The 27,899-nt window shown below is 45.6% G+C and overlaps 1 protein-coding gene across 2 annotated transcripts in view; it reads left to right on the plus strand.

Annotated features, from left to right (window-relative positions):
- The window catches only part of TMEM150C (transmembrane protein 150C), an 82,592-nt gene extending 55,558 nt beyond the window's left edge, over positions 1-27,034 (plus strand). For both annotated transcript variants that reach the window (XM_056111386.1, XM_056111385.1), the window contains exons 2-8: positions 7,477-7,566; positions 8,664-8,717; positions 8,855-8,887; positions 9,441-9,508; positions 19,927-20,054; positions 24,704-24,881; positions 26,703-27,034. In XM_056111386.1, the coding sequence (XP_055967361.1) occupies positions 7,487-7,566; positions 8,664-8,717; positions 8,855-8,887; positions 9,441-9,508; positions 19,927-20,054; positions 24,704-24,881; positions 26,703-26,911 (750 nt within the window). In that variant the 5' untranslated portion in view covers positions 7,477-7,486 and the 3' untranslated portion in view covers positions 26,912-27,034. The remainder of the gene's footprint in view (positions 1-7,476; positions 7,567-8,663; positions 8,718-8,854; positions 8,888-9,440; positions 9,509-19,926; positions 20,055-24,703; positions 24,882-26,702) is intronic.
- The last annotated feature ends 865 nt before the right edge of the window (positions 27,035-27,899 follow it).

Genomic DNA, 27,899 nt, shown 5'->3' on the forward strand with positions numbered 1-27,899 from the left:
CAGAGAGGCTCACCATCTGGATAACAGCTTTGCAGATCATGTGGATAATTGATGCCTTTTGGAGGCGGCTCTTGCAAGAAGAATCTAAAGGCCAGGACACGTCCAAGTTTCTACAGTTCTAGTTCTCCTTTTGTAAGAAACTCGATAAGTGATGTCGATTCAGTCATCATTTAGGACATAGGAACCATTGTCCTAATGTTCTTTTTTAACATGAGATGTTATGAGATGTTATTGGAAGATTGATATCAAAGGGGCAAATTTTATAGAAAATCAAAAAGGAATGTAATTCAGAGTGTAAACATAAAAGTATCTTAGGAGGGGCTGGAGCAATAGCACAGTAGGAAGGGCATTTGCCTTGCACGCAGCCAACCCAGATTCAATTCCCAGCATCCCTTATGGTCCCCTGAGCACTGCTAGTGGTAATTCCTGAGTCCAGAGCCAGAAGTAACCCCTGTGCATTGCCAGGTGTGACCCAAAAAGCAAAAAATATCTTAGGATTATAGAATAGATTTTCCTTCTGCCCTTCTTTCCTTAAGGCAGGAAAATATCTGCTGACTATCTGGTTGTTGCTGAGTTGGTATACCTTAGGGAAACCGTGACTTTGTTCTTGCCAGGAAATGCACATACATTTTGGGTGGCACTGTGAGTACCTGGCAGTGCTGGACCACGTTAGTTCTACAGTGTCTGGAAAGATGGAAGAAAGAAAACTTGAACGTTAATGCTGCAGGAGCATTGAGGCATGGAGAGAGTTTGTCTAATACATCTATGCAGTTATTCTTTGCAGAGGTTTTTCTACCCAAGTAGCCTAACTTGTCATAGTAGAACAACTCAGAGTCTTATAGAAGCAAACAAAATGAAATGTTTCTATCCTGGCCACTCAGAGACCCTCCAACACAGATTACATCAGTCATTTATTCCTCTACTCGAGCTCTTCCATCCTGTAACAAACTGATTACAGATGAAAGAAGGACCTATGTGATTAAATTAGACTGGGAAGGAAAATCATATAGCAGAATATTTTTCTTTGGTTGACACAGTTCCTCAAGAAAACATAAAAGAAGATAACATCAGATAGGTCGTTGGCAGGTAATAAAACCAGTTGTTGCTGATCCTGAAAGAGCTTTTTGCTTTCAAGTTCTGGTCTTCATGACAACTCAAAGATAGGTAGGGATGTGATGTAAGTAAGAAGCTTTAGACACACACATACACACGAAACACACACACACACACACACACACACACACACATAGATGCTTGCCCACGTACACAAACACACCTCATTGTCCTCTTCTTAAGCTAATACTCTCAACTCAACCTAGACGTTAGGGTAGAATACGACCAAATTATATGTTCTTAATTATAAATTTCCCTTCATGACTTAAGAAGACAAATGGGGGGCTGGGGAGATGAGTACAGCGGGTAGGGCATTTGCCTTGCACAATCCAACCTAGGTTTGATCCCCAGTATCCCATATGGTCGCCCCTTCTCACTCCCCCAAACATTGCCAGGAGTAATGCCTGAGTTCAGAGCCAGGAGAGACCCCTGAGCATTTCCAGGCATGGCCAATAAGCCATCATCATCAACAACAACAACAACAAAAACAACAACAAATGAAGATGATTTGGATCATTGTATATTTCCTGATCTTTGTCAAGGTAATTTACGGACTGTCAAGGGACAGCCTAGCCCATTCAATAGCACGATCAGAGACCTACAATTTAAAATGAAGTAACTAGGTCAAGACTTAAATGTTGGGGCTGGAGCAATAGCACAGCAGGTAGGGCATTTGCCTTGCACGTGGCCAACCTGGGTTTAAATTTCGAGCATCCCTGAGCACTGCCAGGAGTAATTCCTGAGTGCAGAGCCAGGAGGAACCCCTGTGCATCGCTGGGTGTGCCCCCAAAAGAAAAAAAAAGTAAATGTCAAATGTAAAAATCTTAAATATTTTAGGAAAAAATAGGAGAAAAATCTTTAAATCAAAACCAGATACACTTCATAAGTTTAACATCAGAAACACAAATTCACGTGCCCACCTCAGGGCTGGGTGGCCAGGAATTTCTGAGAAAGTCCTCGGGGACTCCTGAGCACTACTTGGGAGACCCAAAAGAAATAAAAGGCAAAACTAAAACAAAAATGCACAAGCTTGAATGGAAAAGCAACCTAAAGTTCATCTGGTTTTAAACTTTTGCTTTGCCAAGACTGTTCAGAGGGGGAGAAAGATGGCTGAGGAGAAGCCCCGGGCACTGCACCATGAATAGAGCAGGTGTGCTGAGACTTGTGACCAAATGAAGTTGCCTTGCATCATATTAAAAACTGAATTTAAAATGGATAAAGATCTGAATTGGAAGAGCCCAAACTATAAAACACTTGGAGTAAAATAGAGACAAAGTCTCATGCCATTAAATTTGACCAAATTTCTAAGATGGAACACCAAAAGCATAGACAACAAAAGGAAAAAATTAGTTGGACACTTCTTCAAAATTTTAAACTTTTGTGCATCAAAGGACATTATGAAAGGCAACTTACATGGAGGGAGAAGATTTTGTAAATCAGATATGTGCTGAGGGGATTAATGTCCAGTATATAGAAAGAACTACCACTCAGGGCCAGGGAGATGGCTCAAAGGGCAGAAACACATACTTTGAATGCAGGAGCCCCGGGTTCAATTCCTGGCACCAAGCTGGGAGTAGCCCCCAAAATCAAAAGGGAAAAAATGTGACCCAATATCAACCTCATACAAAAAAGAACCAAAACAACTCCAACTTGAAAATGTAAAATTTGACAGAAGACCTGAGCAGAGTTTCTCTAAATAAGATATGGCTTAATAAACACTAAGGAAATAACAAATGCCCTAAGAACTAGTCTCCAAAAGTAAGATTACCATGTTGGGGGGACATGATTGGGGGGAAGGGTGACAGGGGACACTGAGACAGTAGGCGGAGACCATGCAGGTGTGGTCGAGTGAACGTTCAGGTGGAGGGTGCTATGCTAGATGCTAGAACTCTATGTGCATGAAACCCTACCATTAACCATATTGAAAATATGATGTCTAAAATATTTTCTAAAAATTTAAAAGAAGATACAGCCAAGGACCAGAGGTAGCTCAGTGGTAGAGCTCTTGTTTTGCATGTGTGAACCCTGGGTTCAATCCCTAGCACTGCAAAAAAATAAAAGTGAGAGAATGAGGAGATGATAAGGTAATATGTGCCAAATATGTATCTTGACAGGTACACATTGCCGTAACAGCTTAGCACTGTAGCACTGTCCTCCCATTGTTAGTCAATTTGCTCAAGAGGGCCCAGTAACGTCTTCACTTTGAGACTTGTTGTTACTGTGTTTGACATATTGAATACGTCACAGGTAGCTTGCTGTGTGGGCGAGATACTCTCAGTAGCTTGCTGGGCTCTCCGAGAGGGGCAGAGGAATCGAACTTGGCTCGGCAGGGCTGGCTGCACACAAGGCAAATGCCCTACCGCTGTGCTATCAGGATGGCCGAGTGGTCTAAGGCGCCAGACTCAAGCTCCTAACATCTTAGCATCATTAGGAAAATGCACAGTGAGAATCAACCTCATGGGCCTAAGAAGTGAATTAACTTGAAAACTAGAGAGACAGTACAGTGGATAAGGCATTTGCTTTCTACACGGCCAACCTGGGTTCTATCCCCACCACCTCACATGCTCCCCAAGCACTGGCCAGAAGTGATCTCTGAGTGCAGAGCCAGGAGTAAGCCACACCTGAGCACCACCAGGTGTGGCCCCCAAACTAAAACAAATAGCTGGCCTAGGTCCATAGGGTTGCTTCTTAAGTTTCTTTTTTTTTTTTTAGCTTAAGAAATTAGCTAACTCTGGGTCTGGAGAGATAGCACAACGGGTAGGGCGTTTGCCTTGCACGCGGCCAAAACGGGTTCGATTCCCAGCATCCCATATGGTCCCCTGAGCACTGCCAGGAGTAACTCCTGAGTGCAGAGCCAGGAGTAACCCCTGTGCATCGCCAGGTGTGACCCAAAAAAAAAGCAAAAAAAAAAAAAAAAAAGAAATGAGCTAACTCGATGGCGCTGACATTGTAGTACAGCGGGTGCTTGCCTTGCACACAGCTGACCCGGGTTCCATCCTCGCCATCCCATATGGTCCCCTGAGCACTCATCCTATTTCAAGAGCAGATAGAGAATAATTGGTTTACATGCTCAACCAACACTCCTATTTTTTAAACGCCTCCTGCTGAATTATTTTTGTTAGCATAATTAATAACTGTATTATGTGCCCACAACTTTCTGGACATAAATGAATAGACACTGACATGCCATAATGTGTCTGCTTGAAATGTTCATCATTCTTCTCCATTATATTGTCGTGCCCGAGTTTCTGACCCCCAATCACGGAGAGAGACTGAGTCCACATACGATAATGCAAAAGCAGAGGTCACTGTCACTGTCCTCCCGTTGTTCATCGATTTGCTCGAGTGGGCCCAGTAACGTCTCCATCTTGAGACTTGTTACTGTGTCTGGCAGATCAAATATGTCACGGGGAGCTTGCCAGGCTCTGCCGTGCGGGCGAGATATTCTCGGTAGTTTGCCGGGCTCTCCGAGAGGGGCAGAGAAATAGAACTTGGGTCGGCCAACATGTTGGCTGTGTGCAAGGCAAACACCCTACCCACTGTGCTATCGCTCCAGCCCAATGCAAAAAGCAAAGGAACTTTATTACTAGCCCGAGTCAGTGCTAACCCGAGTTAGGGCCCAAGTCTCATCCAATGCAGTGGCGTTTTGACAAGGACCCCGACTCCAATCACAAGCAGTTTATTTAGGGTTCAGAGTTAAGAGGCAATTTATAACTGGTCTATTTTCAGCATTGACCCTATTACAATGGTGGTCAGCAATTAGGCAATGGTTGGCAACAGTTTCCAAGGAGGGGACAGTGACTCCTCATGACGGCCAGACCCAACTGCCCAATTCCTTAGCTGGGCAAATTACGTAACTGGGAGTTTATCAGAAACGGCAAGTCCTGCTCCAGGGAAACAGAAATCGGGGCCTAGTTGAGACTTAATGTTAGCTGCAGCTTGTCATGGCTTCTGGGGGCCTGCTTTTGGGCCGCACACTGCAAGCTGTGTTATCCCACCTGTTCCCTCTGACTTACACAATAGCTTTGCCTTTTCTTTACCCTTCTTTTTGGCGGGGAGGGAGGTGTGGTGGTCCACAGTGCTTGGGAGTTACTCATGGCAGTGTTAGGGAACTCCGCAGAGCTGAGTGAGGGCCAAGCCAGGGCTCCTGCTTATAAAGTGTCCCTTTGACCCACCTTTTCACCGCTCCTTTCTCCTTTCCATGGCAAGGTGCAATAGCACAGCGGGTAAGGCGTTTGCCTTGCATGTGGCCGACCCGGGTTTGATTCCTCTGTCCCCCTCAGAGAGCCACGCAAACTACTGAGAGCACCCCGCCCTCACGGCAGAGCCTGGCAAGCTCCCTATGGTGTATTCGATATGCCAAACACAGTAACAAGAAGCCTCACAACGGAGACTTACTGGTGCCCGCTCGAGCAAATCGATGAACAGCGGGAGGACAGTGCTACAGTGCTACAGTGGTAAGGGGAGGGCGATCCTCCCAAGCAGCCCCAAGGCAGCCAAGGAGCCAGTCCTAAAGATGTGCACCCAACCTGCTTTAATGCTCGGGCCCAGAAATGCAGCTGCTCTGGGCCAGCTATACGAGGACCTCTACAGTTAGCATCTGACTGTGCTTAAGGGGCCATGCGGCACCCGAAATTGAACCCCAGTCCCTCTGCAGGCCAGGCATGTGCTCCTGTGCCCTGGGCACATCCTGACCCCTTCCCTGCATTGCAGAGATTCTTCCCTAGAACTTGTGCTCATTAGACCCGGTCCTCTGGTTGGCAACCCCTCGCAGAGAGCCTGGCACACGTGAGAGTGTGGATCCTCGTGAGCTGAGTTGCCCTGGATTGGGTCGGGCTCAACTGATGGAACGTGGCTCTCACGTCATTCTCCTGGATTTAATCATTGATTGGACACATCCCCCAGCTCTGCGGTGGACCACAGCACAGCTGTTTAGGCAACATGATTGGGTCTGGCTGTCTGTCTCTCGCCTGACAAGAAGGCACAGCTTAGACAGATCAATTCAGGAGACCGAGCAGGTGACCGATGGAGAAGGAATGCCCTTCTCTAAAGGGAAGAGTCACTCTCTGTGATGAACACTTGGAAGGTTCCAGAGATTCTTAGCACCTAAAAGCAGATACCACAGAGCCTCAGCTCTGTGGCCCTGCTGTTTGAAACCCGAATGACTTTTTGCAGTTCAATGTAACCCCTCAAAATAATGAGCAGTGATATTTCCTTAGAGTAGGTGCCCCTTAATTGCACTGACCTTCTCTTTGCCAGCTCCCCCGAAGCCCACTGGGTTCTTTGTTTTCTCAGAAAACGTGTGTGTGTGTGAGAGTGTGAGTATGAGAGTGTGTGTGTGTGTTTGTGTGTGTACGCACACGCGCGCATGCCTTGAAAGTTATTGGCCTCCAGTGTCTCAAAGAAACTGATGATTTGGAGCATGGAAGTGATAATTAGTTATTTCTTTCTGTTCTCTGGTGGCAGTCACTCATGGAATCTTTCTGGTTTTCACTTCATTTGGTGAGGACTTTTTAAATTTGCTTATTTTTGCCTTTAAATCGAATAACCAAATTCCTGGCATCTGACATGTCTTTGCATTGTGTTTGTTGGAGCTAATTTCAAGTTACGCTCATGCATTGTTTTCCAGAACTATCCGTCTTAGTCTTCTGAGATAGCTGTTCAGTAACGCGTCTTGAACGAAGTTCAGACTGGCGATGCATTTGTCATTTCCTCCAGTTAATTTGTTTGCCACATTCTCGCTTGCCAAGCTGCAGGCACATGTGCTTGCCTGGTGTGTAGATTCATACACACCCATAAATGTTAATAATAGCATGAAAAGTAAGTTGAAGGATGCTACTGCTTCCCAGCTCTTATCCTGAAAGTTTTCATGAAAACCCTTCTGTCCTTTTTCGTACAGTATAAGGATTAATGTCTGCATGGGAAGCTTTCCATCAGTTCTCAATAGAACCTCTGATATGAAGCTAATGCTAACAGCCATGCAGGCTACAGGCTCAAAGATCCCCCATAGGTGTGGGTTAATAGTGGAGACACTGATTCGAGTCATGGTTTCTTTTGGAGCATGTTCTTTTGGAGGGTTAAACTAAACTCCTTTTATGCCCTGCCACAGAGGCAGGGTGGGATGGGGGGGACGGGGGTGGGAGGGATACTGGGATCCATGGTGGTGGAAAATGGGCACTGGTGGAGGGATGGGTATTTGATCACTGTATAACTGAAACCCAAGCACAAAAATTTGTAAGTCTACAACTGTACCTCATGGTGTCTCACTAATAAAAATTAAAAAAAAAAACTAAACTCCTTTTCTGACTTGCAAGCATGGGATCTGTTTTGTCTCAGGCACTGATGCTGTCTTTTTCCTTGCAGAGTTGCAGGTATGGATGGGAAGAAATGCAGCGTGTGGATGTTCCTACCTCTCGTCTTTACTGTGTTCACCTCCGCTGGATTATGGATAGTGTGAGTATTCTCTTATCGAACCCGTTATCCTGGGAACCGCGTAGGTGAACAGGTAAAATTTTGATAGTGTGTAGCTTTTCTATGTTAATGTCACTTTATAACTTTAGAAGAATGTTTGCTGATTTCACCTTGCTGATGTCCATAGTTTTCCTCCTCTCTTGTTACCAAAATTAAAAAGAGTGAATCATAAATGGTGCAAAGCAGGCAAAGAATAATGGTTTTATTTTGTATTCTTGTGTTCTTCTGGAACAGTCTATCAAATAGTCATTTGGATCCATTATTTACTAGATTGCTGATTTGTGCTGCCTGCTGCAGTTTCCTTTCCCAATTCTCAGTCCACTTATGTGTGTGTGTATGTGTGTATGAGAGAGAGAGAGAGACAGAGAGACAGAGAGAGAGAGCCTAGTATGTTTATAATTATCATTACCTTGGATGTCTTGACTTATCACAAACCATAACATAGTTTCTTATTCAGTGTTTTGAGAACATTCATGCCTAGAAAACTATTTCATTTCCTTACAGTTCACTAAAAATCTGACACATATTCTTGAGAACTATGGGATTTTGACCTATAAATTTGGTTTTTAAAAAGTTGCAAGGTCTTTGACTATACTCATGATGTTTCACTAATAAAAATTTTTTTTAAAAAGTTGCGGGGCTGGAGCAATAGCACAGCAGGTAGGGCATTTGCCTTGCAAGCAGCCAACCTAGGTTCGATTCCCAGCATCCCATATGGTCCCCCGAGCACCACCAGGAATAATTCCTGAGTGCATGAACCAGGTGTAACTCCTGTGCATCGCCGGGTGTGACCCAAAAAGCAAAAAAAAAAAAAGTTGCAAGGTCTTATTTCTTCATTTTCCAGTTTCTGCATGATAGTGATTGCTATTAACTTGGGTTTGTTTTAAAAATTAAAGAAATGTTAATAACGACACTTGTATGCCACAGAGCTAGGTAAAGTATAGATAAAACATATTTTTTTTTAAAGACCCAGTTAGAAAAAAAGAGATTGAATGTGATTATTCGCATAAGAAAATCAGGAACACTTTTGACTTTTTTTTTACTTGTTCTATAAATTTTTTATTGATCTTTCTTTGTAGATACTTTATAGCTGTAGAAGATGACAAAATTTTCCCATTAAATTCAGCTGAAAGGTAAAATTTATTTCCATGTAATTCATTTTTCATCAATAGACCCAACAAAAACCTTGCCATTGGTTAAGCACGTTTTAGTCTAAACTGCCCCCGGTGACAATGCGTTAACCTGGCTTCTGTGTTTCTTTGTTATACAGAAAACCTGGTGTGAAGCACGCACCATATATAAGGTAACTTGGTAATTCTCTTTTATGCCAAATCCTAGTGAAGTTGGGAGGGTACTTAATCCAGCTACTGTGACCAAGCAGTGTAGGCTTTGTAGCACACACAAAGCATCATCACTTCCCAGAAACAGATACTCACATCCTCCAGATCAGGATGCTGGATTGGAGTTAGAGTGAGGACCACACTGCATCCTTTCATTGCATCCTCACATGACAGAGGATGGTGATCAGTCTGCCATCCCTTTGAGAAGGTCACTGATCCCCGTGATAAGGTCACTAAAAATTCTCAAAGGCCCCAACTCCATAGTCATTTCACACTGGGTTAGGATTTCAACATACTTTTTCTAAAAATTGCAGTTGCAGTAATCTGGTTACCAGTAGTATTAATTTTATTCTTTGGGCCTAAGAAGTTCCTGCAACTCCATCATCAAGATGCCAAACATCTTCCCCCTTGGTCCTTATACAACATGTGAATTTTGAGGGAACACAAACGTTAAGTCCATTGCAGATGGCTAAAGATCTGAATTGAACAATCATCAAATGTTAATTGTTTTTCAAGCATTGCAGGTGATGATCCTCCTGCAAGCTGTGTCTTCAGTCAAGTGATGAACATGGCCGCCTTCCTGGGTAAGAGCATAAGAATATTTTACCTGCTTTGGTACTTTTATATCTCAACACTCCCCACGCCTGTATTAAGAGTTTGGTGGGCTTTGTAGATGTTTTGGGGTCAGGCGATGTCACTGTGTGGGTTTTTGAGAATCTTTTCTCTCATACATTATTTTATGTTCACCCTTATTTTTACCTTTCCCTTATACTACCTCTATCATTTCAGCCTTTTCTTGACTTTATTTCTTTTGCTGCACGAAATAGTTCGTGTCCCATATAATCTTTCATGAGAATGTACTATTGTATGCTGTGTTTGTTTTAAAATCACCCTGATGTCTTCCTTCACTGACAAGAAAGAATAAGTGCATAGGCGTGGTGGTGAATATGGATGTTTGTGATCTTGTCTTTAAACCTGAAGGTCATCATTAATATTGGGTGATGATCTTCCTTGTGCTTAGACATATATCAAGTTGTCAAATGGAAATACAGTGTTGGAAAATGAAAAGGGCCAGAGTGATAGTACAGACGGTAGGTGCTGGCCTTGCACTGTGGCCGACCCAGCTTTGATCCTCAGCACCCCATATGGTCCCCCAAGCCCCACCAGGAGTGATTCCTGAACACAGAGCGAAGAGTGAGCCCTGAACATTGCTGGGTATGCCCCCCTCAACCCCTTGTTAAATAAAAAGATGAAGAAGAGAGAAACCTTTTGTACTCATGTCCAACCCTAGCTCCCTACTTTCTCGTTAGGACCCAAGACCTCATGTACTATCTCAGTTCCTTTGTTCTATGAGTGTGGGGGTTATGAGGACCAGCAGTGCTCACCGTTCTTTTCCAGTACACGGCAGCGTATTCCCATGTCCTTGTAAACTATTAACTCCCTTCCTTGGTGTGTCATAGGGGGTGGGCCAGTGGCAGCTAAACTTTCTGTGGGGATTTGCTGAAAATGGTTCTTTTCTGTGGTTTCTTCACTCCATGTGAGCAATAAAAATATTGTGAGTATATTGGGTATTTGGCCAAACTGGGTATTTGGCCTTTGTGGACCCTCTCCCCCAAATGCTGAACTGCTTTTCATTTCTAATAACTACTTTTCATTTCTTAACTACTGCAAAGAAAAAAAAAGTTCCACTCACTCTTCAGAATTTATCTTTTTATCCTTTGCTATAGGAAAGGGGGGGAAATCTCTAGAAGCCTTAGAGTTAAGGGACTGGATGTGGGGACAGAGAAATAGAATAGGAGCTAACGCACTTGCCTTACACACAGTCAACCATTATTTTATCACTGGTCCGCCGAGCACTTCCAGGAGTGATCCCTGAGCAGGGCCAGTCCCCTGAGCACTGCCGGGTAACACCCCCTCCCCCAGAAAGAAAAATGATTGATCTGACGTGTAACAGACACAGAAGAATCTTAGCTGATTCAGAAGGCTTGAAACACAAGAAGCAAAAAACATTTTCTGCGAGGCCCAAAGAGTCTCCTGCCCCCGCGCCCGGCTGTCCTCACCAGGGGCCCCTTGGAGGGGGGCGGATTGAGTTTCCCTCCCTGTCCCGAGCAGAGCCCCAGCAGCCGAAGGCCTCCAAAACCAGCCACAGTCATGCTGAGAGCACTCTCCACACATCCGGACAAGCCTCATGCATGAAGGAATCGGCAGAGAAACCGAGGCATGCAGGTCCCAGGGCTGAGATCTCCAAACCTGCTCAGATCAGGACTGGGCCTTCTCCACCCAGATCCCCCATATTCTGGTAGATAGGCGTCACACCCACCAGCTGCCACTGGCACCAGTTTGGTCCCATCAACAGCCAAGACCTAGGGACTATAAAACCCAGCTCCCAGAAGCTTACTATCTTACTATCTCGTTCTTACTTTGGAGAACCTGGCAGGCTGCCGAAAGTGTCCTGCCCGCATGGCAGAGTCTGGCAGACTTCCCGTGTAGTACTCAATATGCCCAATACCAGTAACACTGATGGGTCTCGTTCTCCTAACCCTGAAAGAGCATTGAATATAGCTCTTTTAAAATCTCAGGGCTAGGAAGAAGGAGACATTACTGGTGCCTGCTGGAGGCAATTGACGAACAACAGGATGATCCTTGACCATGATCGTGACCATGATCGTGAGGCCCAAAAGGCCGCTCTTAAGCCTTTGGGATCCCCAGAGAGAGAGATTAGGAGGTGGGGCCGCTTCTCTGCGACTCTTAAGTTTCTCCCCTGGATCTACCTAAATTTGGGATAAAGGCTTGTCCTACCAGGCCTTTCCAAAGTATATCCCATCCACCTAAGCAGGACCTGTCTGCAGGCTGTGGACACAATTCTGACAGGGAAGAGTAGGCTGGATTTCCAGCGTCGGGGTGCTGAGTTTTTAGGAGACACGAGTTCTGAGAAGCGCCACACCCTTAGACCAGTGACTACACACGAACCAGGCCCCTCAAGTTTGTCTTCACCGCCTTCAGCCTCAGAGCTGCAGAACTTCTTTCCCACCGATTCAGTCTTTCTGCTCTGGAAACCACTGATCAGGGAATTCCTAGCAAGGCATCAGTGACGCTGAAGAGACGTTTGCCCTTTGTAGCACATAGGCCCCAGGGGTGGATCTTCAAGGTCGGATGCCTTTCCAGCCCCCTGCCTCAGAGAGGGAGGCCCGAGGGCTGTCCCTTCTCTTATGATCATCCTGTGGGCCCAATAATCACGGCCATTGACGACAACCACAGTGCTGTGTGTCTGGCAAATACTACCTTGCAGAATCCCAGTTCCCCAGGGACAGGCAGTCATAGAAAAGACTCTGACAAGGTGTTCGTCCTTCATACTCTTGACAAATGGATTCCCCCCTCCCCATAAGCCTTTAGTGTAGAATGTCAGCATACCAGCTTGACAGCTCACAAATTTATAATCCAGTTGAAATGCTTATGATTAACTAATTATGAAAGCGTTTTTCGAAAACCCAGTCATGAACACTTGGTTCCAGATAACATTCGCCAGCATCTCATTCTGCTCCAAGAAGCAATCAGGCTTTTTACTAGCTCAGCTTGCTCTAAGGTATTGCTGCATGTAGTGTTTCTTATCTGTCATCAATTTTAGTGCCATCTGTTAGACACAAAACTGATTAAAATTAGTGTTTGGTGGGAGGAAATCAATAATTTTTTAAAATCAATTCTGGGAGTGAAGAAGAGCCCATTTCTGAATGATTCTTTCTCTGAACTCTGGATGCTTTTGCTTTCTTGGGGGCAATCCCCTGTTAGATCTCAGACTATTACTTTCCACGACAAAACTAAGTGACTTTAAGGAACATCCTGGGCATCCAGGAGGTGGCTAAAAAGCAGGCTGTTGGCAGTGCTAAGCCCCAGGTTCAATGCCAGGCACTGCATGGTCCCCCGAGCACTGCCCAGAAGCATTGCTGCTTTTTGCAAATGTAACCTTTTATAAGATTATAACAGACCATTTATAAATGATTTAGTATAGCATTCATTGAAGTTAGTTAACAAAGATATTTTATCTTTTTTGGACAGAAGAATCAAAGATCAAATGCTCTACTTTCTTTACAGAATTAATTACGTTCCGTGTCCCGGACTCGGAATTTTATTTTTCCTGTGAGGAAGAAAAGAATAAGATCTAAGATAAATTTCTCAAAAGGAGAATTATCTTCTGCCCAGAGAGATTGTGAGGATAGAGTGGGTAGGCGCATGATTTGGGGTCCTTCTCCGCCTTCAGGCCAAACACCATCGATTGCTGTGTTCTGCTGCAGTCATAAATAAGAATCATTGATGCATAAAAAGGGTAAAATTAAACAAAGTGGAAAGGATTCAACCAGCCACTAGTTTAAAACTGCAATGAAGAGCTGATGTTCTGAATTTGAATTTGAAAAAGCCAATCTCCAACTAGCCAATTTGATAAAGATAGTAAGAAAGTATTTTAACTCTGGGTTCTTTTCAGTAGACAACTTAATTAAATAGGTGAGATCTGTGTAGCAATACTGTTCTGTGCACTGAAGACAGTAGGATTTTTAAGAATATTTTCTAAAACTGCTTGACAATATACTATTTATAATGAAACTATATGCATTCGTATTAATCAGAAGTTTAGTATGGTGAGTATCAGTGAGCATATATAAAAAGGATTTTAAAAGTAATCTCTTGTAAAGTAACCAGAAATCTTTTTCCATAAGGCATAGTTAAATTGCTACTTGGTTGAAAATGGACTTCTCATAACAGATAGTCTGAATAGGGGCTATAAGTAAGGGCTGGAGGGATAGTACAGGAGTTAATGCAACCAACCCCTGTTTGATCCCTGGCACTGCATATAATCTATACACCAGCACCACAGGCGTTGCCCAAAAAGAGTACGATCACGATCATCCTGTTGTTCATCAATTTCCTCGAGCAGGCACCAGTAACGTCTTCTTCTTCCTAGCCCTGAGATTTTAAAAGAGCCATTTCAATGCTCTTTCAGGATTAGGAGGATGAGACCCATCATTGTTACTGGTATTTGGCATATTGAGAATGACACAGGAAGTTTGTCAGACTCTGCGTCCGGGCAGGATACTTTTGGTAGCCTGCCAGGTTCTCCAATGGAAAAATAAGATAACAAGATGTCACGCGGTCGCAAATGTGGCCCATGCTTCCGGGAGCTGGGTTTTATAGTCTCTGCGTCTTGGACGTTGATGGGACCAACCTGACGCTGGTGGCAGCTGGTGGGTGTGACACCTTCCTACTGGAAGATGGGGGGTCTTGTTGGAAAAGGCCCAGTCCCAATCCGAGTAGGCTTGGAGACCTCAGCCCCGGGACCCGCATGCCTGGGTTCCTCTGCCAGTTCTTTCATGCATGAGGCCCGTCTGTACGTATGGAGAGTGGTCCCAGCATGGCCGTGGCTGGCTCCGGAGGTCCTCAGCTGCTGGGGCTCTGCTTGGGGTGGGGGGGGGCGTGGAGAGAGAAATTCAACCCTCCCCCCTCCAAGGGGCCATGGTGAGGACAGCCAGGCGCGAGGTCAGGAGACTCTGCGCTGTTCTCCTCTGGGAGCTGGGTTTTATAGTCTCTGCGTCTTGGCCATTGATGGAACCAACCTGGCACTGGCGGCAGCTGGTGGGTGTGACGCCTACCTACTGGAACATGGGGGGTCTGGGTGGAGAAGGCCCAGTCCCAATCCAAGTAGGCTTGGAGACCTCAGCCCCAGGACCCGCATGCCTGGTTTCCTCTGCCAGTTCTTTCATGCATGAGGCTCGTCTGAACGTGTGGAGAGTGGTTCACAGGTGTTGCCCAAAAAGATTAATTAGTTAAAATTAATTAATACTGTAGCACTATATTAATATATTAATAACACTGTAGCACTGTCCTCCTATTGTTCATTGATTTGCTCGATCAGACACCAGTAATGTCTCCATTGTGAGAATTGTTGTTATTGTTTTTGGCATATCAAATATGCCACGGGGAGCTTGCCAGACTCTGCTGTGCGGGCAGGATACTCTCAGTAGCTTGCTGGGCTCTCTGAGAGGAACGGAGGAATCGAACCCAGGTTGGCCACATGCAAGATAAATGCCCTACCCACTGTGCTATCCCTCCAGCCCAATTTTATATCTGAATAAAATTGTCAAAGGACCAGAATCTTCATTATTTCTGCTATCAAATAGATGCAGCTCGAATCTACTTGCAGAGGAAAATATGCCTCATCTGAGCCAATGACTAATAACGTTAATGGGTAAAAAGGTCAAAGTGTTATGTTAGAAATGCAATTCTGCAAAAACACAAACAAACATACGAACAAAATAACTGAGATATGTACTGGAATGATAGTACAGCAGGCAAGCCACTTGCCTGCCATAGCTCAGAGCCAGGACTATGCCCTGAGCACTGTCGGGAGTGGCCAAAAAAAACAGCCAAACAGAAATGCAATTCTGGGAAACCCTGTCTTCAAATAGCTTTCTGCTTCCTGCTTAACTTTATCCCCTGTCTAGGACCAAATGATCTATCAACCATATTACAAATGAGAAGTCTAGCAATGCCAGGACCAGGAGATGATGCATGCCCCACGCCCTGGGTTGGTTGGAGAGAACCGGGAAATGCAGAAGCCCTTGACTCCTTCCTGTGGGCAGTGAGATGGAGCCTGGCTGGGTGGGCCAATACGCAGAGTCACTTCAGCGTCTACCTCAGCAGAGGTTGAGGGCTTAGCCCATAGTTGCCTGCATAATCCTCTCCCTCCAAACTCTATGACCACCAAGAATGTCCAGGGTAATCCTTCTCAATCAGTTTTCTTACTTTGTGGAGAGAAAGTGTTGGACCATACTCAGTGGTATTCAGGGCTTACTCCTAAGCTGAGGGATTGGTCATGGTGGTACTTGGAGGACCACACATGGTGTCAGAATTGAACCGGGGTCAGCCACATGTGAGAAGCACCTTAACTCCAATACTATCTCTGGGGCCCCCTCTTTAGTCATCTTTCAAATAAATGAAAATGCTTAGTGTTTGTCACTCTGCCCTAATTTATATCAGTGACAACTGTTATCTGATGGTGATCACTTGGTGTCAACATGTTTGTAGTTTATGCTGAAATTCTTCCTTCCTCAGCTCCTCTCCTAGACGCATCCTTAAAAGTAATAAAAAGGGGCTGGAGCGATAGCATAGTGGGTAGGGCATTTGCCTTGCACACAGCCGACCCGGGTTTGATTCCCAGCATCTCCTATGGTCCCCTGAGCATGGCCAGGAGCAATTCCTGAGTGCATGAGCCAGGAGTAACCTCTGTGCGTTGCCGGGTATGACACAAGAAAACAAAACAAAAAATAATAATAAAAAGTCATGCTTTTCCCCCATCCTCTAAGATGGCTATGGTAATTATTATATAGTTTAGATATTATGACTCCTAATTACTTCCTTCAAATCACTAACTTAAGAAACTTGTCGACTCAAGGCCAATGTTAATTTTTTCTTTCAATAGCAGGCATTAATTGCAACAAAAATACACAAAGGTTCAATCAGTGCAGACGAACTGGAGATTTCCTATATTATACATTGTTTCATTGTTTCCGAGCCAGGTTCAATTCCTCTGCCCCTCTCGGAGAGCCCGGCAAGCTACCAAGAGTATCTCGCCCCCACGGCAAAGCCTGGCAAGCTACCCGTGATGTATTCAATATGCCAAACACAGTAACAAGTCTCAGGATGGAGATGTTCCTGGGCCCGCTTGAGCAAATCAATGAACAACAGGAGGACAGTGCTGCAGTGCTATGAGAAATGCAAATTTATGACCTTGTTTTCTTTATTAATAACTGTTAATGGTTCCCAAAATCAAGGTAAAACCTTTATCAAAAATTGTCTTTTTAATTATTATACAAGTATAAAATAGGGCATGTTGTTTTAGGAAGTAGTAAATGGTGCTGAGGGATTACTTCTGGCTCTGCACTCAGGGATCACTTCTGACAGGGCTTGGGGATCAATTCCGGGTCCAGAATTTGCAGGGCAAGAGCCTTACCTTGCTGTGCTGTTTCTCCAGCCCTCTCCCAGCTTTTTGTTTAAAAATAAAAATACCACTTCACTAGTCAACTAGTAAAAAGTGGTTCTTAGTGGCTTGAGTTTGGACCATCCTTAAAAAGTTATTATTTGAAATTTAAGTATCTTCCTTCATTCTCCAAGTTTTCCAGTGACAATTTGCTTCAAAAGGAATAGTGTTCTTTTAAAATGATTGACATTGTTGGATGAAGAAAGGGCCCCTAAATAATATAATAATAGGCTATTTTTATTACTTGAATTTTTTTTCTTGTTTTATTGAAAATAAATGACAGTAAGTTTAAGGCAGATTGTATGATAGTTTACATAGCTTATGAAATAATTGCTCATGATAACCATAGTTAATTAACATTTATCTTCTTGTTCTGATAGAATGAAAAAGAAAAGACAGTCTTCTCTTTAACAGAATCATATGAGAGTGTTTTCCTCTGAATCATACGAGAGTGTTGACTGTAGTCAGTTTGTTGGGGCAATACAGTCCTGCACTTGATGATTTGGGGGTGGAGTTTGTTCCTTTAGACCACCTCCCCGCCATTCCCCACTCCCCACCCTGCCCCTACCTCAGCCCCTAGATCACAAGTTAATCACAGTTTGAGTTCATTTTGTTTTGTTCTCTTTTTAGATTCCATACATTGATAGTCTTCTCTCTGATTTAGTTGTGTGACGTTTTGGGGGTTCATTCATGTCGTTACAAATGGTAGGATTTTCCCATTGTCTGAATAACATCCCACTGTGTGTATGTATGTTTCTATGCAAACCTGTGTGGATGGATACGTGTGTGCCCAGTGACTCCTTTCTCTCCTCTCCGTAGCCAGCCTTCCCCCTGTTGGCCAGCTCCTGTCCTAGCAGATGCCAGATGCTCTCTGTGGTTGCATTTGCGTTTCCTTAGGTGATGTCGGGCATCAGATCTTTTCTGGAGCGTGTCTCTTTGTATAGTTTTATCGATAGTGCCTGAATCTTCTTTGTTACAATGCAGGTTTCACCTGTTCAATCACTATATGCTTGAAGTTGGATTAAATTATCCATAACTTTGACAGTGAATACCGCCTGGTAGAATAAAAGGGAAATGGGAGTAAGCCAGAAATAAAGGGGCTTTTGCTCTTGCTCCTTTCTCTCTCCCTATCCCCAGGAATGATTTCTGTCACAGGACCTGTGGCAGATTGACCTCAATGTGGTGACCTGTCTTTCTCAAGCTTTCCAAGGAAATTGGTTCTATTTTTTTTTTAATTGAATCACCATGAATTACAAAGTTACAAAGATATTTATGATTGAATTTCAGGCGTATATTGTTCCAACACCACTTCCTTCCTCAATGTCCACTACCCCCCACCAAATGTCCCAGTTTCCCTGCCAGCCCCCAGCCTCCCTCTGTGGTAGGCACTTTGCCCCTCCCGCATTTTCCCTTCCCTTCCCTTCCCCCCTCACCCCTGCCCCAGTGCCAGACTTCCTACCACAGACCAGTTCTGCTGCCTCTCATTTCTGGTGACTTTCGGCGTCACTGAGTCAAGAGATTCTAGTGCAAGGGTTGGGGGGGTGGGTGCTGTTTCCCTTCTTCTATGGGTAAACTTGTTTTTATTTTGTTTGTTTGTTTAGGTTTTCCTTTGGGGGGCACGCCCTGTGGTGCTCAGAGTTTATTCCTGGCTCTGTGCGCAGGGCTCACTCCTGGCAATACTTGGGTACCAGGCCTTGTTTTTTTTTTTTTTAAAAAACTCTGAGAACACTGTTATCGTCTTTTCATCAACAAATAGCGTTTGGCGTTGCTGCATTAGTTTCTCTCTGCTTCCCACAGATGCAGGCCAACAAAACATCTAATCCAGGGGCTGGAGCGAGGATATAGTGGGTATGCCTTGCAGGATTAAATCGGTTGAAACCAATTTAATCCCCAGCACCTCACAGGGTCCCCTGAGCACCGGCAGGAGTGCAGAGTCAGGAGTAATACCTGAGTATTGCCAGGTGTGGCCCAAAAACAAAATAAACAACAAAAAACCATCTAAGTCACCATCATGGGCTGAGGGTGTAGCTCAGTATATGGGACCGCAGTTTGTTACACACACACACACACACACACACACACACACACACACACACACACACACATCCCCCGGATGTCACTAGCATCATATGGACATTTTCTTTTAAAATTGTCTAGTGGACAGAAGTTGATACTGGTGGTATAATTGGTTGTTGGAACATTGCATGCCTGAACTCCAATTTTGTAAATCACTGTGTAAATTTTTAACTAACTTTATTACTTAATTTATTAATATTAATTAATACTACTGAGAGTATCATGACCGCATATATGCCTGACTGGGAACACCTGTAAAGGTGATCAGAGGCTGCCCCAAAAGCCTCCATCCCTCTCAGAGAGCCCAGCAAGCTACCAAGAATATCCAGCTCTCACGGTAGAGCCGGGCAAGCTACCCGTGGCGTCCCTGATATGCCAAAAACAGTAACAGTGATGGCCCTCATTCCCCTTACCCTGAAAGAGCCCCCAATATGTCATTGGGCTACACTAGCACGTGACAGGGACAAATGGAGACGTTACTGGGCCCGCTCGAGCAAATCGATGAACAAGTGGGTGATAGTGATAGTGATTACTTAATTTGTATAAATTGTTATTACAATTTTTAATTGAAAATATTTTTTAAATTTCTAAATAAATTCAAATTACCGTCCCCGAGACCTAAAATGGCTTCTGGGAGGGTTTGGGGTGGCCCAAAGGGCCAGAGCACAGGCCGATCAGGTGGAGACCCCAATTCTGCTCCTCCTCTGTGCCTATCCCCTCCAGCTCTGTCAGATGCAGAGCCCCCCAAGGCGACTCCAGGGTCCCCAATGAACTGCTTGGGATGACAGCCTTCCCCAAAAAATATACTGTGTCAGAAGTTTGATGTTGCACATTGACTTTTGAATCCTGCCTTGGAGTCTGGGTGGTGACTTGAATTTTGATATTTGGTTTTATTCCTAGCTCTCGTGGTGGCGGTTCTGCGCTTCATACAGCTGAAACCAAAGGTTTTAAACCCGTGGCTCAACATCAGTGGCCTGGTGGCTCTGTGTCTTGCTTCCTTCGGAATGACCTTACTTGGTAATTTTCAGGTACTTCATTCGGCCTTTTTCACCTCCTTTTGCCCTCCCACAGGTGATTCTGCCGAGGAATAGGTCTGTGGGCCCCTGTCCATGCAGAAGGTTCTGCATGATTCTTAGCAAATGCTCTCGGTGGTTCCCACAAGCTTAGCTGCTCCCACAGCCAACCCTGTGCTCCTCCACGGAGCCCGGGCTCCCCAAGTTCTCATGCCACATGATCTGTTGGCATGACAGTGTGAGTCTTGGGAACCGCAGTTACTGAAATAGCTGTACACTTTCTGCACAGCATCTCAAGGTGGTTTACTTTTTGTTTTCATAACAAGGTAACTACTAACGTAACTCCTTAGAAAACTAATTCAGGGGGCTGGAGCAATAGCACAGCGGGTAGGGCGTTTGTCTTGCATGCAGCCGACCTAGGTTCGATTCCCAGCATCTCATATGGTCCCCCGAGCACCGCCCGGAGTAATTCCTGAGTGCATGAAACCAGGAGTAACTTTTGTGCATCACCGGGTGTGACCCAAAAAGAAAGAAAGAAAGAAGAAGAAGAAGAAGAAGAAGAAGAAGAAGAAGAAGAAGAAGAAGAAGAAGAAGAAGAAATTTAAAAAAACATTGCCTTCCTACAAACAATAGCCTCTTATTAGATAAGAGATTGTATTTCAGATTTGCATGCTCATGATGGAGTCAGATTTTAAAAAACAGAAAATCTCCAAAGTAGAAAATAAAAAAACAAAATTTTTCTAGAAACCTGGGCTGGAGTGATAGCATAGCAGTAGGGCGTTTGCCTTGCACCGGGCTGCCCGGCCGGCCTGATCAAGCCAGGTTCAATTCCTCCGCCCCTCTCGGAGAGCTCAGCAAGCTACCGAGAGTATCTCACTCGCATGGCAAAGCCTGGCAAGCTACCCATGACGTATTCAATATGCCAAACACAGTAATAGAAGTCTCACAATGGAGACGTTACTGGGCCCGCTCGAGCAAATCGATGAACAATGGGAGGACAGTGCTACAGTGCTTTCTAGAAACCTACAACTTATATAAAGATAAACCTCTGACGCTTCTTTCCCCATCTTTTGGGTGAAGTCCAAATGGCATGGGCACACAAGGAACTCTGGTGGTGGGTTTCTTAAAAATATCTCTTTTTTTTTTTTTTTTTTTTGCTTTTTGGGTCATACCCAGTGATGCTCAGGGGTTAACTCCTGCCTCATGCACTCAGGAATTACTCCTGGCGGTGCTCGGGGGACCATATGGGATGCTGAGAATCGAACCCGGGTCGACTGTGTGCCAGGCAAATGCCCTACCCGCTGTGCTATCATCACTCCAGCCCCACTCCCCCTTTTTTTTGGCTTTTTGGGTCACACCTGGCAGTGCTCAGGGGTTACTCCTGGCGGTGCTTGGGAGACCATATGGGATGCCAGGAATCAAGCCCAGGTGGGCCAACTGCAAGGCGAACACTCTACCTACTGTGCTATCACTCTGGCCCACTAAGATTGTCTCGTACTTAATTTTTAGTCCTAATCACTCTGTGAGTCAGGGAAACACTCCCACTACTTCCCTGTAGAGAGTAGCAAGTCAGGATTTGGACTCGAAGAAGAGTTTGAACAGCGAGGCAGTTCCACCAAGTTCTCTGACTGTTCTAAGTCTCATCCCAAATCAAGATTGTGAGAAACCTGCATTTGAGACCTTACAGGTTAGGATAGTGAGTGATCAGGAGAGTGTCAGATCCTTTATCCTCTGGAGCTCCAAGATGTTTGGGGAACAAGACATTATTCAATTGAAGTTTTTTTCTGGGCTTTTTCTCCAGTTTATCTGACTGTGCTGCAGGTACCTGGATATTATAAAGAACTCGACACCTATCATTTCCTCCCAGCAGGGCTTAGATGGAAGTAACTGAAGTAGATGCTTTTTACCTACTAAAAGCAAATTCCTACTGAAGCAAGATCTAATTGTTTTGTTTGGAGACTTTTTTTCTCATTGTTTTTGTTTGCTTGTTGTTTTGTTTGGATCACACCCAGCAGCCTCCTGGGGACCCAGAGACATCCCAGTACAAAGCAAGTACACCAGCCCCTTGACTCTGTTCCTGGGCCCTCAGTTTTTTGAACCATGAATATTCAAAACCATGAATTGATGCTACCTTGAAGAATTTCCTGCGATATCACAGAAAAATATATAGGAAATAACTTAGTTGCCTCTGGAGAAAAAACAAGAAGGTTATATTTGGGAGAAGAAACAGACTTTTCTTCTTTTTGGGGGGGTCACATGCGGCGATGCTCAGGGTTTACTCCTGGCTTTACTCTCAGGAATTACTCCTGGCGGTTCTTGGGGGACCATATGGGATGCTGGGAATCGAACCCAGCTCAGCCGCGTGCAAGGGAAACACCCTACCCGCTATACTATTTCTCCAGCCCCAAGAAACAGACTTTTCAATCTCTACTTTTTTTATAATTCAAAAAAATTTGAATCATGTAACTATGTTATCTAATTTTTAAAATTAGGTTAAAACTTAATAGTCTTTGTACAGTACAAAAAAAAAAGCAATTCCCTAAAAGTAAAATATGATTTGAAAAATTGTTACTTAGAATAGATCTCAAAATATTTCTTTTGCAATGAATGGGGAAAGTGACTTCTTTCCAAGAAAGAGAGAACAGGGGTCAGAGACATGGTACAGCAGGTAGGTTGCTTACCTTGCATGCAACTGACTGTGTTCAATTCCCAGCACCCCATATGGGGTTCAATTCCCAGCACCCCATATGGTCCCTTGAGCACTGCCAGGAGTAATTCCTGAGTGCTAGCCAGGAATAACCCCTGAGTAACTGCTGGGTATAGCCCATTTGCCCCACACAAAAAAAATTTTTTTAAAAAGAGAAAGAGAAGTCCTACAGCCAAAAAACAACAGGAAAAAAAATGGGGAGATGGGGCTGGAGCGATAGCACAGTGGGTAGGACATTTGCCTTGCACGCAGTCGACCCGGGTTCAATTCCCAGCATCCCATATGGTCCCCTGAGCACCGCCAGGAGTAATTCCTGAGTGCAGAGCCAGGAGTAACCCCTGTATATCGCCGATGTGACCCAAAAAGAAAAAAAATGGGGGAGAGAAATCGCCAAAAGCAATAGCAATTAAAAAAAAAATCTCACTTTGTTTTAAAAGCCATTGCTTCAACATTAAACTGCATTATTCTTTATGTGCAATTAAAGTATATGTAATTATTAAAGGTGTTCTCATATGAATAAGTGGACCAGAGAGAGAGCTCAGCAGACTGGAGAGCTTACTGTGCATGCAGGCGGCTCGGGTTTGGTCCCCGACACCGTAATCCCCTGAGCACTACTAGAAGGGATGCCTGAGCACCGCTTGCTGTGACCCAAACCCTCCCACACCACCGGAAAAATAAACGTGTCGATGAGTAACAATTTTGGGACTTGCTATCTCTAACCCCCAACAGAAATAAACTAAATGGTCTCCAGGAACCAGCTCACTGTTGAAAGACTAACCCAGGGATTTTCCAGCTCTGGATGGGAAGGGCTCATTGGTCACACCTTTCCTGTCACAGAGGAAAACAAAATCTCTTGATAGTTAGTTGATCACATAGGCCAGTTTTGTGGAGTAAAGAATAGCCCAAGTGTCAGTCACTGTCTCTGCCAATAGACTCTTGTCCTGCTTTGAAATGGTCCTTCTCAGTAATACAGCCAGATCCTGGATATCAAGTTTTCATCTAAAAAACAAAGTTTGGGATGTATGTTTATAGGAATTTGATGTTTTCTTATGTATTACTCTCCTACAGACTTTTTGTTTGTTTTAACTTAACCATAGAACTTTTTTGAAAAATTAATTCAAGAAATCGGGCTAGAGTAATAGTACAAAAAGTAGGGCTTTAGCCTTGCATGCAGCTGGCCCAGGTTTGATCGCTGGGATCCCATAGGGTCTCCCCACCCCCAGAATCACTAAAAGTGATCCCTGAGTACAGAGCCAGGTATAAGCCTTGAGCACTGCTGAGTGTGTCCTCCCCCACAGAGGGAGGGAGGGAGAGTGGGATGGTGGGAGGGAAGGAAGAAGGAGGGAGGGAGGGAAGGAAGAAGGAGGGAGGGAGGAAAGGAAGAAGGAGGGAGGGAGAGAAGGAAGGAAGGAAGGAAGGAAGGAAGGGAGGGAGGGAGGGAGGGAGGGAGGAAGGAGGGAAGGAAGGAGGGAAAGGAAGGAAGGAAGGAAGGAAGGAAGGAAGGAAGGAAGGAAGGAAGGAAGGAAGGAGGAGGGAGGGAAGGAAGGAGGGAGGGAGGGAAGGGAGGGAGGAAGGAAGGAAGGAAGGAAGGAAGGAAGGAAGGAAGGAAGGAAGGAGGAGGAGGAGGGAGGGAAGGAGGGAGGGAGGGAGGGAGGGAGGAAGGAAGGAAGGAAGGAAGGAAGGAAGGAAGGAAGGAAGGAAGGAAGATGAAATAGATTGCCATTGCATTTATAGTTTTCTTGTACAAATGTTTTGAGGGTACTATTTGTTTTCTTTTTCCTCTCAGCATGCAATCCAATTAGTAAGTAGTTTGCCAGTGAAGATGAAGGATATGAACCTGCAGTCCCTTATCTCACTTACGAGATCTCTCTTTCCCTGTGTTTTCTACTTTTCACACTCCATTGGTCTGTCTTTCCTGAATGGGTCTCTCACCCATCGTCATCTGCTCGTCCTCCAGCTGACGAATGATGAAGAGATCCACAACGTGGGCACGTCCTTGACGTTTGGCTTTGGCACGCTGACCTGCTGGATCCAGTCTGCCCTGACGCTCAAAGTCAACATCAAGAATGAAGGCCGCAAAGCTGGGATTCCGCGCGTCATTCTCTCGGCGGTGATCACTCTCTGCGTGGTCCTCTGTATCCTTGAGGCGTGAAAGGGTTCTTTGTGAAGGGGGACTAGAGCACAGATAATCAGCCTCTGTAAAAATGAGGAAATGGGCATTCCCAGGTGGTTAGGCTATAGATAACTGTCAGAGCATCTCAGACTCAAACAGAACAGGAGAGTAGATGAGAACCGAAACAAAAACTCTCAGATCCATTTTTCATGCCAAAGAGGTGATAAAGAGCTTCAGCTAAAGCGAGCTCTGCCTTCTCAATATTGTTCTCCTCTGTAGGTAAGGTGTGATGAGGGCCGGAGCGATAGTTACAGCAGTGGAGAGAGCATTTGTTTGCTTTGCACGCAGCCAACCTGGGTTTGATCCTCGGCACCCCATATGATCCCCCGAGCACCACCAGGAGTAACTCCTGAGTGCAAAGCCAGGAGTCACCCCTGAGTTTCACTGGGTGGGACTCCCCCCAAAAAAAGAAAGAAAGATTTGAGGCATTCTCTTCATCACTTAATGATGTGATGGTTATCTCCTTGTTACAAAAAAAAAAAAAAAAGGAGGTAGAAATTTCTCATTGTGAAAAACATAAGGGGCCGGAGTGATAGTACAGCAGGTAGGGCATTTGCCTTGCATGCGTTCGAACTGTGTTTGATCCCTGGCATCCCATATGGTCCCCCGAGCACCGCCAGGAGTAATTCCTGAGTGCATGAGCCAGGAGTAACCCCTGTGCATTGCCGGGTGTGACCCTAAAAGAAAAAATTCTAGCAGGCTGAGAACTGAGTGATGTTCTTGCTAATCACAGTTCATCAGGAAACTGCAGCAACGATGCGAGGGCACAGGGCAGAATCCAGGTACTTGTGTTCACATCCTGGCTGCACCGTCTCCTCTCTGGGTAGGCCTAGGCCCTCTCTTACCGATTTGGCCTGCAGAATCCCTAATTTCTCTGCTTCCTGTCTTGCCTTTCTGCTTGACTTCTGAGGTATTCTACTTAATTTCTAAGTTTATTTCTTGCTTTCCCCCCAGGAGGTTCCCACTCAGCCGTGGCTGCCACATTTCCACAGTGTGAGGACACGTTTTTCTCACAACAGCAGGGGGAATCGTGGTTCCCATCTCTATTATTTAATTCACTAATGTTGAGAGTAGGGTTGCTGTGGGGATTAAGTCACATAGACCATGGCGGACACAAAGAGCGTGATGTTTCCTGGTCTCATTCATCTGACAAACTGTCATGCTAAGTAAGAGTCCCACAGTGTTGCACCAGAGCAATAGGACAGTGGAGTGGGTGGGGCTCTTGCCTTGCATGCAGCCAACCTGAGTTTAATCCCCGGCATCCCATGTGGATCCCCCCCCCACCCCAAGCACCATCCGAAGTGATTTCTGAATGCAGAGCCAGGAGTAAGCCCTGAGCATGTGATTAGGCAGGTGTGACCCAAAATCAAGCAAACAACAACAAAAGCCCACAGTGCTGAAGGGTAGGGGAAGGTGTGGTGTCAGGGATCAGAGGGGGGGTCCTTGTACATGCAAGCCTTTAGCTCCTCCCCTTTCTTTGTTTTGTTTTTGGGCCACCCCCAGCAATGCCTGGGGATTATTCTTGGCTCTGCACTCAAGGGTCACTCCTGACAGTGTTCAGGGGACCATATAGGATGCTGGGATTCGAACCCAGGTCGGCCGCATGCAAGGCTAACGTCCTCACCCCTGTAACCATCACTCCCGTTCCCGCTCTGCCCTCCTGAGCTGTCTCCCCAGCCCAGGGCTAAGGGTTTGGTTGGTCACAGGTGAGCCAGGCCTCTGCGTTGGGAGAACACAGTGTGAAGGCTGCTGCCGGGATTCCCTCCTTGACTGCCTCTCCCAGACTTCATCCTCATGTCCCAGGGCATCCACATGTACGCGGCCCGGATCCAGTGGGGCCTGGTGATGTGCTTCCTGTCTTACTTCGGCACTTTGGCGGTGGAGTTCCGGCACTACCGTTACGAGATCGTCTGCTCCGAGTACCAGGAGAATTTCCTGAGCTTCTCAGAAAGCCTGTCCGAGGCGTCCGAATATCAGACTGACCAAGTGTAACGCACCAGCTTTTCCTCGCTGGTGAGGTTAGGAAAGGGGCCAGGGCACGAAGGACCTGTCACATAGCCTCCTACCACATTTTGTACACATGCACACACACACACACACGTGTACACACACACACGCACATGCACACACACACACCACATGCACGCACATGCACACACCACATGTACACACACACACACACACACACACACACACACACACGTGTTCATGACCACATCTGCCAAATGAACACTTCGGGGCCAGTCATTTCTTCTAGGAAAAGCACAAGCCCTTGATGTGGCACGCCGTGACGTTGGCTGCCCCCGTGTGCCCGTGCATGATCACGCTTCCCCCTCGCCCTCTCCCGGGCTCCCTGCCTGCTCATCCTCTTCACCTATTTCCCACATGGCCCTTGCCGCCCTCCCCCACCCCCCCAGAGAGCCAGGCGCGCCCAACGGATCATGGGCTGATACCAACTCCCACCGTTGCCTTCAGAGCCAGAAGGCTGGGAACGCGCGTCTGGAGGAACTTCCCTTGGCAGGACAGAGACCGTGTGTGTGCGGGGGATGTGGCCTGTGGTCTGGGGAAGGGCCCGGCCTGGGGGTCCAGCTTCCCGTGCAAACTGCCGTTGTCGTTATTGTCATCGTCTTTGTTCGCTGGTTGGCTGTGTGGGTCCTGGAGAGACGCAGGCCCGTGAGCGTCACGTCTGCAGCTGCCCCTGGGACGTCACCTGCCGACACTGAGAGAACATTCCCGACCGCGAGTATCTCTAGGGGTCCCGCCCTGCCAGGATGGGCCGTTCGTCCTGGGTGCCATGAGGACACACTTGCATTTTTGCTCCCGTCATATGTGGCCACATAGTTTTATGTTTTATACTTCATGGTTTATCCTCTTTTTTTTATTTTCAAGTAAAAATCCTGCGTGTCTCGAGAACTCATAGACAATGATGTGAATCAAATAGCAGGAGTTGAGTTTATTTGGGATTCAAACGTGAAAAAAG

Source organism: Sorex fumeus, unplaced genomic scaffold, assembly GCF_029834395.1.
Source record: "Sorex fumeus unplaced genomic scaffold, SorFum_2.1 ptg000013l, whole genome shotgun sequence".
Classification (NCBI taxonomy): domain Eukaryota; kingdom Metazoa; phylum Chordata; class Mammalia; order Eulipotyphla; family Soricidae; genus Sorex; species Sorex fumeus.